Source organism: Charadrius vociferus, unplaced genomic scaffold (assembly GCF_000708025.1).
Source record: "Charadrius vociferus isolate BGI_N301 unplaced genomic scaffold, ASM70802v2 scaffold282, whole genome shotgun sequence".
Classification (NCBI taxonomy): Eukaryota; Metazoa; Chordata; class Aves; order Charadriiformes; family Charadriidae; genus Charadrius; species Charadrius vociferus.
Window position 1 is genome coordinate 4,864,923 of NW_009647731.1, and position 17,145 is coordinate 4,882,067.

A 17,145-nucleotide genomic window follows, 5' to 3' on the forward strand; every position below is an offset into this window, starting at 1 on the left:
GGGGGGAGGGGGGGGGAGGAGGGGGAGTGTTTGCTTAAAGTTAGGGAGAAGAGAAAAATCGTGTAAGCTGTGTGGAAGTTCCTCAGGGATGTTTTGGTTAGATGTAAGCTGTTGATAAGTTTTGGAAGCTTGCTTCTGCAGCGTCTGTTGTTCCTAAACATTAATTTGCCGCTATTTACCTGGTGGGGTAGATTTGCCTATTTAGATGAAGTACGTGCAGTGGTGGCAAGTAGAGAGAGCTGAGCATATTTTATTGATGGTTTTCAGTGACTTCGGAAATACCCTTATCTGCTGAACTGCTTTAGAAATAGTGTTAGTATCACTCATTAATCTAAAGATCTCTGGCAGCATTCTTGTTTTGCAGATGCCTAAATTTGCTTCTGTCCATTTTGTTCCAGTGTTATCTCTTCTAACATAAAATTTTGGGGTTATTTATTCTGATGTTTTTAATGTAGGTTTTTAAATTGTGTTCTTAGTTGATTGGTAATACCGTGTGGTATAAATACGCAAAATATGAAGTGATTTTTGTGATAAATGATAAGTGATGAGTGATAAATACCAGCATCCTGAAGTTCCAGCAGACCTGTCTGCTTGCGTTAATGAGGATGCATTGCTAAATGGAGAATATGGCTCCTGATCAATATGACAACATGAATCATAAAGCTCAGTTACTCTGTTGTCCTCATTACAAACAAAGCAGGGTACTGCATCTCAACATGACAGCATATGAAAGTTGTGTTATTTATTACCGTGCAGTAGGCGGAAAATTTCAACTGGCATCCTATATGGAAAAATTATTTCTCCACTTGAAATTTAGGACTTGATTGCAAATTATAAAAGTCTTGTTACTTAATACAGGTTTTGTCTTTTGTCTTCTTTTTTTTCAAAGAGGCTGACAACTGATGGAACATTCTACTAGGAAGAATAAAACGGTTCTTACAAGGTAGTTTGCTCTGATTGGAACAGGATCCATACAAGAAAGCTCTCAACCAACAGTGACTGGGAACACTTGAGAACTTCTGAATGATTGATTGAGGTAACTCAGAAAAAAATATTTGTTGAAATAAAATGCTGTGGGGCAGGGAGGACTTCTTACTACACAAAACTGTTAACTGTTTGGGTTGACATTAGGAAATGCAACATCATGACAGCTTGATACTGTGCCCTAAACCAGAGTTTCTTTATTGCCAACGGTCTGTGATGAATCATTTGCAGTTAATAGGTCTGTGGTAGGCTAGTGGGCATAAGAGGGTGAAAACAAGGAAAGAGAAAAAAAGGGGAAGGGAGTGCTGTCGTTTGGTGTCACAATCTGCTATTCAACGGTAAGCTGTTTTCAGGGCAGCAAAGGATGAGATGGGGGAAAAAAAAAAAAGCCACTGAATTCTTGTGGGGCAGATGCAAATACCAGGAATATTCACAGGACTACAAAGGGATTTGTGAAAATCTTGCAGGTGAAAAAGTGTATGGGGAATTCTGGAGCTGCTTATTTTTTTGTGTACATAAAGGAAAGATGGATTATGCCATCTCTTTCACAGTGATGTTGGGTGGTTTGTAGAATAACAGCTGCTAGGAAGAGGGAGAAAGTAACAGAAAAAGAGAAGTGTTCAACTTTATCCCTTGCAGATTGAATGGTCGTTGCAAGGAGTGTTTGAAGGGCGCAGCAACACAGATGTGAAAGCTTGACAGCTGTATGTACACGTACAGGAAAACAAACATGATGTTCTCGAGGGAAAGAACAAAAACCAGCTTGTCTACTAAGGGCTGGTCTGAACTTGATAAATTGGTACCATTTTATCAGTATAGTTCACCTGAAGAACATTTCTCTTGTGGATACAATTATAACATTGATATTGTATGCTCATGTAGATAACTGCTTTGCAGAATAGGACAGTCTAAGTTGATAGAGGTGGCTTTTATCAACTAAAAAGGCTGCATACAGAGGGCTTTTACCATTAAAGTAACGGCTTTTTTCCTGGTGCCTTCTTTATAAGCAGCAGAACTCACAGCTGCAAAGACATCAAGGCTTAGATAGATGTGTTTGAGGGTGGTGGTGTCTCCTGTTGCACTGTTTATCTTCCCAGGAACTTTTCAGTGGGTATTGATAGTTAATTATAACTTAAAAAAAACCCAAACCATTTTTGCATTGTATTTTGTGAGTAAAGCCTTTGCAGCTTTTTACTTCTTTAAGATTTGGTCTAGTGGTTTTCTTCCGCTAACTTTCTCCATTTTTGTTTAGGCCTTGAAAGGAAAACATTACGACTTTACATTTCACAGTCAGTTCTGTTAATCAACTATGGAAACAGAGAAGGAGCGTGTTTATGTTACCCCAACAGGTAAGTTATATATTCAGTATTTTTTTTATTTAAAATTGCTTAGCTCACCTGCAGTGTTCTTTGTAGAAAAATTGTATCACCTGTTACTTTCTTAACAGTAGTGATCTTAAAAAAAAAAAAAATCTTCATCAAAAATTTACAAAAAAGTTCTTTCAAGTATATATCATAGTATCCTGCTTGATTACATTTATTTTGAAATTTGTTAAAATGATAAAGTTAACATTTCTTCAACTTAATAGAGAGTAGTGACTCTGGACTCCTTATCATCTGACTTCTAGTAGTGCTGGTGTGAAGAAAAGAATAACGTGTAGGTGCATTTGAGAGGTACAAATTCCGCTTATATGTAGCTGTTTAGCTTAAAATTAGAGAAAACAAATGATCAAAGACTTGGAAGTGGGAAGTGGACTCCCCTTGGAAGTGGGCTGGCATGAGAAAATTTTACTGGGCATGCCTTAGAGGCTGCCCTGAAATTGACTGTTTTGTCCATATCACCGGCATGTTTTATGATACTCAGTCAAGTTAACACAGTTTCATGGGTTTTTTTGTGTCTTTCAAAGGTTGTGATGATCTGCACTGACCTTTTTATACCAAAGACGTTTTTTAGGTTTAAAATGTTTTTCAGAAAAAAATCGTGTATATGTTAAGATGGTATCTAATGCAGTTGAAGTGGCAACGTGCTCCATGTGACCTCATTTTTTAAACCAGAATTAGTTTAATGTAGAAGATACATTGATTCTCAGCATTTTCGTATTATATTTGGATAATAGGTGGTAAACTGCTAGGTATCTAAATTGACCTAATTTGGTCAAAGGAAATTTGTGTGTAGGTAAGTACTTTCTGAATGCTTTGTTAATTAAGTTAGCACCATAAAAGCACAGATTTTAAGTGTGCTTGCTAGGCTTAATAGCAGGGTAATAAGATCAATTTGGATAACTTTTTAATATATAGTAAGCAGAGTCTTAATGTTTATAGAACACCGTTATTGCTTTTATATGTGTATGTTATATGATGTAAAAATGAGAAGCTGAAAGGAAGATTTGCATGATTTTATATGTACTTTTAATAAAACTTTTATTTTAGAAAAGTACTGAAAACTAGTATATCTGTTTAACCTTTTTTTTTTCAGCCTGGCTAGGTAACTAATAGTGGAGGGCCAGTTGATCATAGTATTATGGAGAAAGATGTTGCAGTTGGAAATTATTGCGTTATATAAAAAAATAGTTTAGCAATGCAGTGCGAAATACTAAGTCTTATGGGATGGATGCTTCCTGTGGAGGTTTTCCTCTAGTCTTGAACCTGAGAGCAGGGTTGTGTAAGGACATTGGACTGTAGTCTCCCCTTTTATTCTTAGTCATCAGATTCAGGGCTGACCTGTGTTAATTGTTGGTTATTTTCTTTGGAAACTGAGGAAGAAGTATGTGGCCATTGAAGGCTGTAGTTTCTGGACAGCCAGATTTCAGGTCTAAACTGGAGAAATTCATGGGAGAGTGGGCATGAAGAAGAATTCAAATTCAGTTGTCCGAGATGAGCTGGTTGTGCTGATGGGGTCTCCCTGGGGAACGAGAGGAAGGAAACCTGTTCTGTTTGGTTTTGCTTCCCCCCACCCCCCACCCCCCCGGTGCTAGCTTTATGCAAATCTCTCATTGTTTTATTAAAATACTAGACAAACTGAGAAAGCTTGTTGTGGGAATCTTTTCCTGGACGTGATGTATGCTTTTCTTTTTCAGCTTGCTGCAAGCATAAAAGGAATGCTTTGGTGGGAGTAAAGAGTGGAAAGATGAAGCTTAGACTGGAATGGCAGCATTATTGTTCAGCTATAGCGTTCATATCTCTGAACACTAGTATCTAAATGTTATTTCTTTGATCACAAAGGAGGCAGTTGCATCAAACTTTCTTTATTTTGTAGTGTAGTAACCTCTTTGATATGGGTAAATACTTTGAGGTTGGAAATGTTTTATTTGTGCATTTTGCTTTCAAAACAGTTTTTCGTGAACCTGTTTTGAATTGAAAAAGTATACTTCTGAGAAGTACTGCCAAATGAACGTTGCTAATTAGAATGTATTGGAATGGTGAAGTAATACATTTGGCTAAGTTCAAATACAAATGTAAAGTACTCTTCATATTCTGGGTTTATGGCAGTGAACTTTTCCATAAAGCAGGCTTGGCACAGCTGGAAAAGCAGCTTCTTTTGTGTGCGTCATCATTGTGCTTCCTAGGGTTCAGGCTATAGGTTGTATCTTTGAGACTCTACTGAATCCTCTAGAAAAGAAGGGCTCTGTAACAGAGAGCTGAGGCTCTTCCCTTTGCTTGTGTGTTTTCCAGTTTGCAGGGTCTCCCAGGGTACTAACTGGAATGTAAAGTAGGTCCCCAGAGGGTATTTTATCTTGATGGGTTCAGAAGGGGAAGAAGAAATGAAGAAGGCTTTTGCTCTTAACACTCACAGTAAGACATTCTGCTGAAAAAGAACCATACAGCTCAGGTGGGGGACATCCTGACTTTGTGAAATTAAAGACTTGAGATCCAGATTTTAAATGTGCATTTAGCTTCCCAAAAGAGTGAAATTATTGCGCTTCTCAGTGCTCAGACATTTACAGATCCTTAAGCTGTGAGAGCTTTTTGATGGGTATGAAACAAAGCTAGTTACCCAGTATATATGATGTGCTGGGGAATAAACCATGGCCATTTTAGAAACAGTCTTGGCGGAAGCCACAGTGAGGGGCAATCCATAGAGAAGAGGAGGGATCAGACTGTTTCAAAAGGCTTTATTTATTGTATGAGTTTTTGTTACCAAACTTCCCAGGCTTTGAATTAAATGGCTTTTGGTTTCCCCCCCCTAACTTAAAAAAAAAGAGTGATTTTAGTTTTGTATTCTTGTAAGTCTGTATCATTACTTTTCCAGCTGGTGAGCTGTTTGAAATTCCTTGAATGAGGGGAATGTTGGTTGATGATTTAGGAAATTACTTTCACTTTGGTGACTAGTCTTTAACATTAGTGAGTTCTTACGGAATTTACTGTATTGGCAGTTTTGTTTGTTTCTAAATCAAGAGATGAGTGGGTGGAGTGAGAACTAGGCATTTAGATCTTATACGCTGAGGAGTTCCGATAGTTTTGGGTTTGTTGTTGTTTTTTTTTTTGTTTTTTTTTTTTTTAGTTTAACAAGGGTGGGGTTTTCTGTGGTTTACCTGTTTATAAATGGTTTATTCATTTGCTTTCCAACTCTTGACATATGCTCTGTTTAGATTGTGGATAGTTTGTGCAGGGGAATAAGGAACTCCTTATTACTGTGATGTGTAGGCATACTCTAAAGCAAACAACATTTGCTGTAACACTGTTGGAAATAAGAGTTCTGTTTAATGTTGTAATACTTTTAAAATGTAATTTGTTTTGGTATTTTCACATAAAACTGTTTAAAACTGTAACAGATTTTTTTTGCTCTATCTCTTTTTAAGAACTTGAGAATCTAAGTGATGCTCCATTTTCCGGTGATGAAGAAAATGGTGGGTCTGAGGAACGAAAAACTGAAATCAATGGAAATTGGATTCCTGCAACTTCCATTACTGAAGCCAAAATAAATGCTAAAGCAAAGAGGCGGTTGAGGAAAAATTCTTCTAGAGATTCTGGGAGAGGAGACTCTGTTAGTGAAAATGGAGAGACACTGAAGATTGGAGTTGTTGTACCAACGAGCCCAAAAGGGAAACTCCTGGACAGGCGATCCCGATCTGGAAAGGGAAGGGGTCTACCAAAGAAAGGTTGGTATAGTGTGGTGAAGCCAGTAGCATGATAAAGATTCTGTCTGAAATGTAGTAATTTTTTTTTTGCAACGGGGAATCATTTTCATAAGCCACAGTCTGTGCAGGCGTTGCGTTCTGTATGTTAGATAGTAGGTGACAATAGGAGCTAATAGTAGGTGGCATTCTTATCAGAAAACTTTATATGTGTATCAATTAATTTCTGTCTCTAAGGTAAGTACCTTTTCTTAGCAAATTTAATACACAAATTTGAACTGTTGCTGTTTCACAGGACTGTTATTAATGCAAACTTAAAGCATGGTTATGTCTGAAAGTACAGTTTCAACTTTCAGTAATTCTTGTGCAGTTTTATACTGCTTCTAGTATCTTACTGGAAAGTGATAAAAAGACTGGTTGCTAAAGTGGGAACACATCATACAAACACACCCTTTTCAGCATATATTGTTAGAGTCAGGAGGTGGACATGAACAGTCACTCAAGTGAGAAAATGTTGGGTTGAACTCAGAAGTATTCTTTGTAAAGTGTTGGGTTTTGCTTACTGTCCCATATTTTTGCTAGGTGGAGCAGGTGGTAAAGGAGTTTGGGGAACACCAGGTCAAGTGTATGATGTGGAAGAAGTAGATATTAAAGATCCTAATTATGATGATGACCAGGTAGGCAAATAATTATTGTAGTGTTGGTTTTTATTTCCTTCATTGGTTTCAGTTGCTGTGATGCTCATATTAATGAAAGTTTGACCTTGTAGGTTATGTGAATGTCAGCCTGGCTGTACTAAATGTTCATTTTTATGTTCGAGAATGGATTATTGGCTAGTTAAAGACAACTGGTGTAGAAGTGTTGCAGTGTAACACTCAGATCTTACCTCACAAGCTCTCTTTCTGTGCCTGACTAGGCAGCACACGTTTCCCAGGTGTGTTCTTTCCCTGCTGGTTCTCATGGAGGTGAATGTGGCAATGCTGCTCTATATTGCAAACAGGCACCACGTTAAAAACACAACATGGACTTTCTCAAGTGGGGAGCTTTGTCTGGGAAAGTATCCCTTACAGATTTTTCTCTTCTCTGTATTCCCAACCCTCCCAATATCTTTTATCTACTTGGTATAAATACTTCAAACCAAAGCAAAGTTCATAGCCTAGATATTTTGTTTGCATGTATTTATTTTAGGATATGTTGTGGAAGATTGTACCTTACAGACACGTTACTGGGGGGCGGGGGGAATAGAAGTAAAGATTATTGGGCAAAGGGTGCTTTATAACATTAAATCACTGGGGAAGGGAAATGCTGATTACAAACACAGATTACTAAAGCCTCTGAGATCAATACAATTGTGAGACCCTAAGTAAATTCTGTGTAACATAAGCAAAGCGGTGGTGGTGTCCTTTGAGCAGAGGTTGGTTGTTGTAGCCATAGATGCTGAGAGGATGGTATGTGGGAATATCAAAACCTTCTTCCAGTATCAGTTTTTTCCCTGCAATTCAACAGTTTACCTGAGCAGAGATAGCTGTTAAAGATGAAACGGATGACTGCATAAAAGCAAGTTTAATGAAGAATAAATATTCCATTGAACTTCTGCTTTGCATCTGTAAGGTTGAAAACAGAGACTGATGTGGTGGAAGGATAGGCTTTTGGACTTCTAGATCATGGAAAGCTTCTTTCCAATAAGCATTAGTTGGAAGACTTCTTTGTTCAGATTTCTGTGTTCTGTAGTATTGCTCTGAAAGTTACTTCCGTAGTGTGTGAGGAATAGGTGGGGAGATCTGGTTGTGCTGGAACTCTGCAAGACCGGGTTATACAGGCGGCCATTGCTGTGTTACCCTTTTTTCCCCTTAGGGAACGTCTTCACTCACAAGTATTCTGAAAATGCCTTTTCTCTGATCTGTACGTGCTATCACCTGTCTGGTCAAGCAGACGCTAAGAAAGAGGGAAAACGGGCAGGCTTGCTGTCAGGGACTGGAGTGCCACTTGCAGGGAAAGATGCTGAAACTTAAATCTTGTGCTACGGCACAGCAAACTCTGCTGGGATGGGACAGGGGTTTCTGTCGCTCTCCTTTCAGTACGTAGCACATAGATACTTGATCTCTGTGTTCATGTGGTGTCATCAGAATCCTAGGAACAGAGTTTGGAGTGTTAACCATTATTTAACAGTAAATTCAGCCTTTCAGTTGAATTCAGCTAACGGTGAGTTCAAAATAGAAGCATGACATTTAGCCAGCATTGTCCACACTTTAATGGTACAGACATAATCTGATGTTTTCTGGCAGAATACTGACTACCAAAGCAGTAAGGATTTAGAAGATATGTTTTGATGCTATTAGCGCTGCATAAGATGTAAGAGACAGTACTGTTTACAAAACTGTATATGCTTTTGTTGTATTTTGAAACAGGAGAACTGTGTCTATGAAACAGTAGTTTTACCTCTGGATGAAAGAGCATTTGAAAAAACTTTAACACCAATCATACAGGAATATTTTGAACATGGAGATACTAACGAAGTTTCGGTATGTTACATGCCTTTTTACATATTTATTTTAGGGGGCAAACCTGTAGCATACAAGGGAATCCAACTGCTAGCTATAAATGAGAGTATAGAGATGTTGGCAAGAAATGTGCAATAAGAATACCTAAGCAATTAGATTCATTACATAAGCAGAAGCATATATGTAAATATATTAAATATAAGCATGTAAATATTTATATATTTGTAATATATTTATATAATATATATTTATGTAATAAGAATTATGAAATCTTAATCTGTTTTGTTTTTCAAATCTTCTTTAGGAGATGCTGAAGGACTTAAACCTTGGCGAAATGAAATACAGTGTGCCAGTGCTGGCTGTTTCCTTGGCATTAGAGGGGAAGGCTAGTCACAGGGAAATGACATCTAAGCTTATCTCTGACCTTTGTGGAACAGTAGTAAGCAAAACTGATGTGGAAAAATCATTTGATAGACTGCTTAAAGAACTACCTGAATTGGTGTTGGATTCTCCCAAGGCACCACAGGTATATTTGTAAAGTTTTATGCTAGTAGTCAAAAGCTTTTTCTTTTAGATTGTTCCTAGAATTGATCAAGTAAACTGAAATAGACTCTGTATTTTGAAAAATACCTATGGATTGTCTTACTGTCTGTATTCCCCTACAAATTTCCCAGGCTCTGCTTTTACTTTAAGATGGCTCATTTAAATAAAATCTGAAGACTAAGCACGTTGTAACTGTCTACTCAGAACTACTTTGAAATTCAACATTTAATTAAAAATGCTTCTGTTTTTTTTGCAGTTGGTGGGCCAGTTTATTGCTAGAGCTGTTGGAGATGGTATTCTAAGCAATACCTACATAGATGGCTACAAAGGCACTGTGGATTGCATCCAAGCTCGGTAACTTTCTTGCTTTTTACACAGCTACAGTTTTCTATTCCGAATGCCAAAGATGATGATCAGGAATTTAGGATGTCAGGATAAATCATGTGGTTCTTTAACTCTGTTTCTTTAATGATAAAAAAGAAACCCACAAAGTCTGCAATGACAACAACAGTAAAATCCAGAATGACTCTGGTTAGAGGAGAAACACTGAAAGTACCTGAAAAATGTATTGATACATTTGAGTTCAGTTTGTCACATTTGTTGTCCAGCTTATGTTTGAGGGTGGAAAAAAAAAAATGAGCTGAAACAAGAAGTGATTATAGAAGGTTTTGTCTTTAGAGAAAGCTTTAATGTGATTAATGAGTAAATATAGCATCAGGACAGCTGCTGTAAATATGTTGTGAAATGCACAAGGGATTAACTGTTTTGCCTTATAAAGGTTTGAAGCTCATACAGTGCTTTCCCAGACTTTCTCTGTAATGCTTTATTCATCAAGAAGTATAACACTTTTCCATGTCAGGGTGAGAAATTTGAAGAAGCAATCTCTGACAAAGAGGGACATTTTAATAACTAGTCATGTTTTATTATTTTTCCCTCGTAAGTGTATGTTTTGGGCTTGATACGGAGGTGCTGAACTCTTGTAGCTTCTGAAAGTTCCATTTGTAATAATTATAGTTAGGTACTCTCAGAAGGCAGACAATTGCTTAGCTGTCTAACTTGAGGGTTCAAATTGAGCAAATTGCCTGTCAGTTATACAGATGTCTCCTGTGATTTGAAGGATTGTAGCCTGCATACTGTGCATCTGGGATGCTTTGCTGCCTTTGCTAATTCTTGGCCAGTCTTTTCTGCTCGTTAAGTCTTGGTGAATAGAGTTATTTTTATTGGCTAGCCCTGAATATGAGGATTGGAATAACTTTCCTTCTTGCATAAGAAGGAAGCCTATCTCTGCATAAGAAAATATTAAGTTCTTTCTTGTGAGGATGTTTTCAGGTTCTGCATTGATGATTCAGGTCTGCTGCCATCACAGACTGTTACCTGTCCTAAGCATGGTATAACCAAAAGTGTTATCCACTTCTTGATCCAGATGTCCCCATGGAGTTGCTAACTCTCACCTCTTCCCAGGGATCCGGTCGCTTTGCCCAAAGAGGCATAGCAGTGGGGGAAATTACAGATGTTCTGTAATAACTTTTTAAAACACTAACTTTGCTTTCTAGAGCTGCGCTGGACCGAGCTACTGTGTTGCTGAGCATGACAAAGGGTGGAAAGCGTATAGACAATGTGTGGGGGTCAGGAGGTGGCCAGCAGTCTGTGAAACACCTTGTTAAAGAGGTAACTGACTTCTACAAAACTCTCCTCTCTAGAGTTTACTGCTTGTCTAAGCTTATCTTGTTTGGTATGGAGCAAAGAGATACCTATATCTTCTAGCAAAATGATGTCTTGAGTATTGGTTTTGGGTTGTTTTTTTTTAATGTAACTTATTTATACAAAGTAGTTTTTAAACTAATGTAGATAATTTTGTTGATTTTGTAGTATTTGTCAGTGGTGGGAACATGCTAGTACAATATTCTGTATTGCAAGTATACATTTAATTTTGCTTTAAGCAAAACTTTCAAGCTCTTAGCTTTTTAAGAGCTTACAGTATGAAGTGGTGAAGTAATTAGAGCCAAGGTGAAACTGGCTAAACTAGATAAACTATTATTTTTGGCATCACTGATTAAAAGCACAGTACTACCTGAAAAAAGAGAGGAAGAAACAGGAATGTTTATAAAGATCCATGCTACGAAGTAGGCAGGTTTAAAGGAAAACTTATGCTATAATTTCTAGGTTGTGAGCGTAACAGGTGATAGGAGGAGGAGTTCAGGGGAGAAGATAAACTCAATCTTACCCATATTAACCTTTTATGGTGATACACATCTTATAAAGCAATGTTTTTGGTGCTTGTGTGTCTGTATTAACACTATGGATCGGTATTTGGCTTACACTGTGTTTCAGGTTGCTGATGACATCTCAATTTGATTTATAAAAATGCAGCAAATTTCAGTAACTAACGTGCTGCTGGGTTGATCACAGATTATCAAAACAGTGGACAGCTTTTAAATTTTATATCTAATCAGTGCTGGGCTTCTTGTTTGTTTTAAAATTCAACAGATTGATATGCTGCTGAAAGAATATTTGCTTTCCGGAGATGTACTGGAAGCTGAACGTTGCCTTCAGGAACTGGAAGTACCCCATTTTCACCATGAACTTGTGTATGAAGTAAGGAAACATCAGAGTCCTTTTAATAATTGTCAGTAATACCGACAGGTTTGGTTTTGTTTTGATGTGGGCATGCAAATAATATAACTGGAATCTGAAGCTCTGATTGCGAGTTCTGGTGTTATTTGAATAACTAAATTGTTTCATGTAAAGTTAATGGTTTGTGTGCTTGTTTGTGCAACGCGTAAGATGCTGCTAACTCTGGGTAGATCCAGAATTAAATTTTTGTTTGTTGGGTAAATAGCTGAGTTCAGATTATTATTGATTCCTGAAAAAAAAAAGAGTTGAGTTTATTTTCTGCCGAGGAATAGCAGCAAAAAGCCATGCTTTGTTTTGGTGCTTATTTCCTTTTAGTTTCAGATATCTGGGTATTCTGATGGGTGTTAACTCTCTTTGTTACGTTATACAGCCTCCTGTTCAGGGTGGAGTTGTTCCATCTAGCACATTTGTAAAAGCTCTGAGATGTTTCAGAACCAGACTATATGAGAGAAAGATCATCTTTGCTATATCTGGGAGACTGTTCCCGTTTGTACTCTTTGGCCAAACTGGGAAATGGTTGTTTAGCAATAAAGCTGAACTCCCACAAGCTACAAAACTTTCTCTTCAGTAAATTGACTCCATTTAGAAAATTTGTCACAATAGAAAATGAGAATCCTCTTAGTTGATGGGGGTTGTGAAGATTTGTAGATTTTTAAACTCTTAAGTTCTTCTAAAATCACAGAGGCAAAAAAATCAAAATAATTTCAAAAAATTAATTGCCATCTGTACTGCAGCAACCATGTGGATATAGTCATGTATCTCTCAAACCAGAGCCAGAAAGGGAATGCTTTTCATGTCTAGTCCTTCCTGGTTTTTCATACCTTTTATATTTATCCAAATAACTTACATCAGTTTTTCTTTTCAACTAATATACTGAAATTGTGAGTGCATGTAGCAAATGGACTTGTCTCCCCAGAAAATGCATCATAATGCATTCCTTTTTGCACTTCATATGGTTACAAAACATGTACTTGAACCACTTGCCTGATTTGTTTTAGGCTGTTGTGATGGTTTTGGAGTCAACTGGAGAAAAGACCTTTAAAATGATACTGGATTTGTTGAAATCCCTCTGGAGGTCTTCTGTCATTACTATGGACCAAATGAAAAGAGTAAGTGTGGCATTTAGACAATTCTGCGTAAGGTCTTTCAAAATTTGTGTAGTGTTTACTTTCTTTTAAGTACTATTTGTAGTCTATTGCTGACTGCTACTCTTTATTAAATTCTCCATGGTCATTCTGTGTCACATACAAATAATCTGTTACTGATGTATGTACAATACTTGTCATGTACTGGAAGTACAAATGAATTCTGAGCAGTAGTTCTCTGTAAAACTGTGAGGTATAGAATATTTGAATGTTCAGTCAAAGATTCCAAACTGCTTTTATACAATTAAATGGTTAAAACTAATAATTTAAAATGCTGCACTACAGCTTCATTTTTCTTAAATGTAATTTTTCTTTTTGTACAGTTCTTCATAATTCAAGAAGTACAATAAGGACCCACTTAATTACAAATGTGAATTAGAACAGTATATAGAAGCTAATATTTTACACAGTTAGAGTCATCCATGGCTTTGCTTCTAGGTATGAATATAGGACAGCTGTTCTATCCCAGGGCAAACTAGGTACCACACAAAGACTTGAGTCAAAATTTACCCAGCCATACTGCTGGTAGGAAGTGAAGTCATCTTTCATTGTCATCAGTATTTCCCTTACTGCATAAAATGTTGTGGTGGAGATTTGTGGCCCCATTTTCTTCATTTACATGGAAGAATAATTAACTTTTCCTTCCTTGCTCCCATACAAGAGCAGCCAGGCTAACATACACATTCTGTACTGTCTGGATTTCTGGATTCTAAAGAAATTAAAAATTCAGCTGATGTTTTTACGTAGATAGGTAGTTGTGTAAATACCATGGTATTGGCTGGTATTATACTTTATTTTTCCACTGATTTGCAGCTGCTCTGCTTTAGGTTTGTTGAAACTGTCCATAGTGTACTTGAAACTATATTGAAAAAATAAATCCTCCAAGTGCAAAGGGGTATTTAAAAAAATTGTAATAAAATCATAGAATAACCAGATCATTATTTGTATTTTTACTCTGCAGGGCTATGAACGAGTTTACCGTGAAATCCCAGACATTAACCTGGATGTGCCACACTCCTATTCTGTGCTTGAGCGGTTTGTAGAAGAATGCTTTCAGGCTGGAATAATCTCCAAACCACTGAGAGACCTCTGTCCTTCAAGGTACTTGTTTTATTGTAGATAGGTGAAGGCACTGCTTTTTGTCCCCATTGTAGGTAACAGAAAGCAGGATCTCATGACCAAAGTATTACAGATTGGAACTGGAAACTATGGAGGCTGGAGAAACAGAGAGTTGGACTGGTAAAAAAGTTTATTAAGAAGCTGCAGTGATGGGAAACCTGTTATGTGGAGGCTGGGATAAATACTTAAGGGAAGTAAGCCTCTGGTGAGTCCCAGGCAGCACACCTCTGTGCTCTCCAGAGGATGAAGGCCTGTCTCTCCTGTTTTGATGATTTGCTTGGTAGAGATCAGTGCAGTACTGAGATGGGAGATTCAGGTGTCACAATGATCCATGCAGGTGACAGTGCAAAACTGTCAGCTACAGTGGAGAGGAAAAAAAAAAAACAAACATTTGCTTTTAAGCAATGACTTGAACATACCAAACAGCATGACTAGAGTTCTGAAACAAGACAAACAATCCTAATCTTTATGGCAAAAGGGAGTAGGATGTTTATGTGCAATAAGCTCTACACACCTGATCCATTCATATCTGTCCTATGGTTTGTATAGTGCTTTTTGTTTTGTTATTGTTTACTTAGCATAAATAATGTAGCTAATCTAATCAGTATTCTGTAGCTAATAACTAATAGCTAATAATAGTAACTGTAGCTAATCATTATTCTGTCCTCTCCTTACTGGTCACAATACAATTCATAAGTTACATTTCTTCTGGGGAATATGAATAAATTTTATGTTAAAACTGTTATTCACAATTTACATATAGGGAATACTATTTGTTAGACAGATCTTTTCCAGTTTGGGTGTTCTGTTAGGCTTCTTAAACCTGCTTGACAACCGGTGAGGAATTCGGCGTCAGCGTCTTTATCAAAACCAGCCTCTATCAGCAGGCTTCAGACTTAACATCGAGTTTGTGTGTATCTTGGTATCAAATGTTTTGCAGGTTTGGGATGTGGGAGGGTTGAAAGTCATTGCTGCAACAAAAGTTTGATTATACTTCAGTTATTACTACATTGGGAGGCATTTTTGGCTTATGTACTTCAGTTTTGAGTAGAAAAACACCATTCCTAGGCTTTCAAACTAGGATCTTCTGCAAGTGTGAACACTAAAAGGTGAGCAAAGTAGGAAGCGCTTGACAACACAAATTTTGAAAAGATTCTTGCAAACAAACCTAGATGCAAGATTCAGCTGGATTTGAATCAGTTGACCAGTGATCAAGAACGTCAGCTAATCTTGCTGAACTTGCACACCTTTTATTTGACTCCCAAGACAAGATTCTTTGCAGTGATAGATAAGAAAACACAAGTGATGCTACTTTGAACTTACTGAAAAGATACTTTTCACTTACAGGGGCAGAAAGCGTTTTGTGAGTGAAGGAGATGGAGGTCGTCTGAAGCTAGAAAGCTACTGAATGTGAGAACCAACTCCTGAAGCCTTAAAAGTTGAAAGGGAAAGTAGATATCTATATATATACAAACACGCATGCTTTTTTGTGTGTGTATGTATATATGTATACACATATATAATATACCAAAATTTTAAGAGTTGCCTAGCACAGTTCATATTTTTTTAAAAGCACATGTTTTGGGTACAAATCGTTTTTTTTAAATAGTTTTATAAATTTCAGAAAGAAAACTTCTTTCTTTGGGCATATAGTAGAACAACTGGCCACTCTGCTCTGGGGGTGCCTTCAAATAAGCTACCTTTTAAAGTGCCATATGTTTATGACCTAATCATTCCATGTTTGCATCGATGTCTGACTGCCACTCTTTCTTTCAAGGACAGTGTTGTCATCGTAAAATCACTGGTTTACACAAAGCTTTATAGAAGGGTCAAGTTAAGCTGCTGTGATCTCATTTCCATTGCTGCTGAAGAAATACTGTGCTTTGGGAGAAAAAATAGCTATTTTTAAAGAGCCCAAGAAAATGGAGTTGGGTCATAAGATTAATTCATCTGTTCCAGGGGAGAACACTGGTTGGTTTTAGCCCCCATGTACCAAACTTGTCTTTTTTTTTTTTTTGTAACTGGAAAAGGGAAAAGTTCTGGTAAAACATATTAAAAAATTTTTTTTTTTGTAACTGGAAAAGTGAAAAGTTCTGGTAAAACATATTAAAAAAATATTTTTTGTGAAGCTCTCCTTTCTGCTTTTTTTTTTTTTTTAAACTGGAACAAATTTAACTGTGTTCAAATCTCTGAAGTAGATGCACAGCTTCTTTGCATGCAACACCACTCTTTTGTATTACTGCTAGAGCAAGTCCCGAGGAAGCCATGAAGATGATGAGAGGGCTGGAGCACCTCTCCAATGAGGACAGGCTCAGAGAGTTGGGGTTGTTCAGCCTGGAGAAGAGAAGGCTCTGGGGAGACCCCCCTTCCAGTACCTAAAGGGGGCCTACAGGAAAGATGGGGACAGGCTCTTGGTCAGGGAGTATAGCAATAGGATGAGGGGTAATGGCTTCAAACTGGAAGAGGGAAGAATTAGATTAGATATGAGAAAAAATTTTCACTACGAGGGTGTTGAGACACTGGCACAGGTTGCCCAGAGAAGATGTGGCTGCTCTATCCCTGGAGGTGTTCCAGGCCAGGTTGGATGTGGGTTTGAGCAACCTGGTCTAGTGGGAGGCGTCCCTGCCCATGGTAGGGGGTTTAAGGTCCCTTCCAACCTAAACTGTTCTATGATGATTCCATTACAATCTGTAGAAGAGCACTGAGTAATTAAACCCATGGTAAGTATTTACCAAATATGTTTTTGAAAACAAGTGCCATGCGTAGGAGCATCCCACCTGGCACCAAGATACTCCGAATGTGTCTGTGCAGGACAGCTTTGCCAGGCCCTTTCTCCAGAATCAAACGCATCTACGGCAGCCCTTACAGCAGCACGGCGGACCCCTCCCGCTCCCTGACCTTTATCAGTTTCGTGTCAGAGCTGAAAGCGACAAGTGGAACTTGGACGGAAAAAACGCCAGAAACGGAGCCTCCCGCCCCCCGTCCAGCAGCCCCGCCTGCGCCCCGGGCCAGCCCTTCATCCGCAACCATCCGCGGTACCTCCGGGCTAGGGCCGGGGCGGCGGTGTCCCCTCGGGCGGCCGCGACGCCTCCAGCGCCGCCCGCTGCAGCTTCTCCAGCTTCTTCAGCGACACCGACCTGGGGGG

General features: G+C 38.1%; 1 protein-coding gene across 1 annotated transcript in view; it reads left to right on the plus strand.

The window, feature by feature from the left end:
• The window catches only part of PDCD4 (programmed cell death 4 (neoplastic transformation inhibitor)), an 18,712-nt gene extending 2,900 nt beyond the window's left edge, over positions 1–15,812 (plus strand). Inside the window, exons 2-13 of the mRNA XM_009881555.1 lie at positions 890–1,036; positions 2,237–2,333; positions 5,783–6,082; positions 6,641–6,735; positions 8,467–8,580; positions 8,864–9,085; positions 9,359–9,456; positions 10,656–10,770; positions 11,590–11,697; positions 12,735–12,845; positions 13,843–13,982; positions 15,348–15,812. Of these exons, the coding sequence (XP_009879857.1) occupies positions 2,294–2,333; positions 5,783–6,082; positions 6,641–6,735; positions 8,467–8,580; positions 8,864–9,085; positions 9,359–9,456; positions 10,656–10,770; positions 11,590–11,697; positions 12,735–12,845; positions 13,843–13,982; positions 15,348–15,408 (1,404 nt within the window). The 5' untranslated portion in view covers positions 890–1,036; positions 2,237–2,293 and the 3' untranslated portion in view covers positions 15,409–15,812. The remainder of the gene's footprint in view (positions 1–889; positions 1,037–2,236; positions 2,334–5,782; positions 6,083–6,640; positions 6,736–8,466; positions 8,581–8,863; positions 9,086–9,358; positions 9,457–10,655; positions 10,771–11,589; positions 11,698–12,734; positions 12,846–13,842; positions 13,983–15,347) is intronic.
• Positions 15,813–17,145: the final 1,333 nt, after the last annotated feature.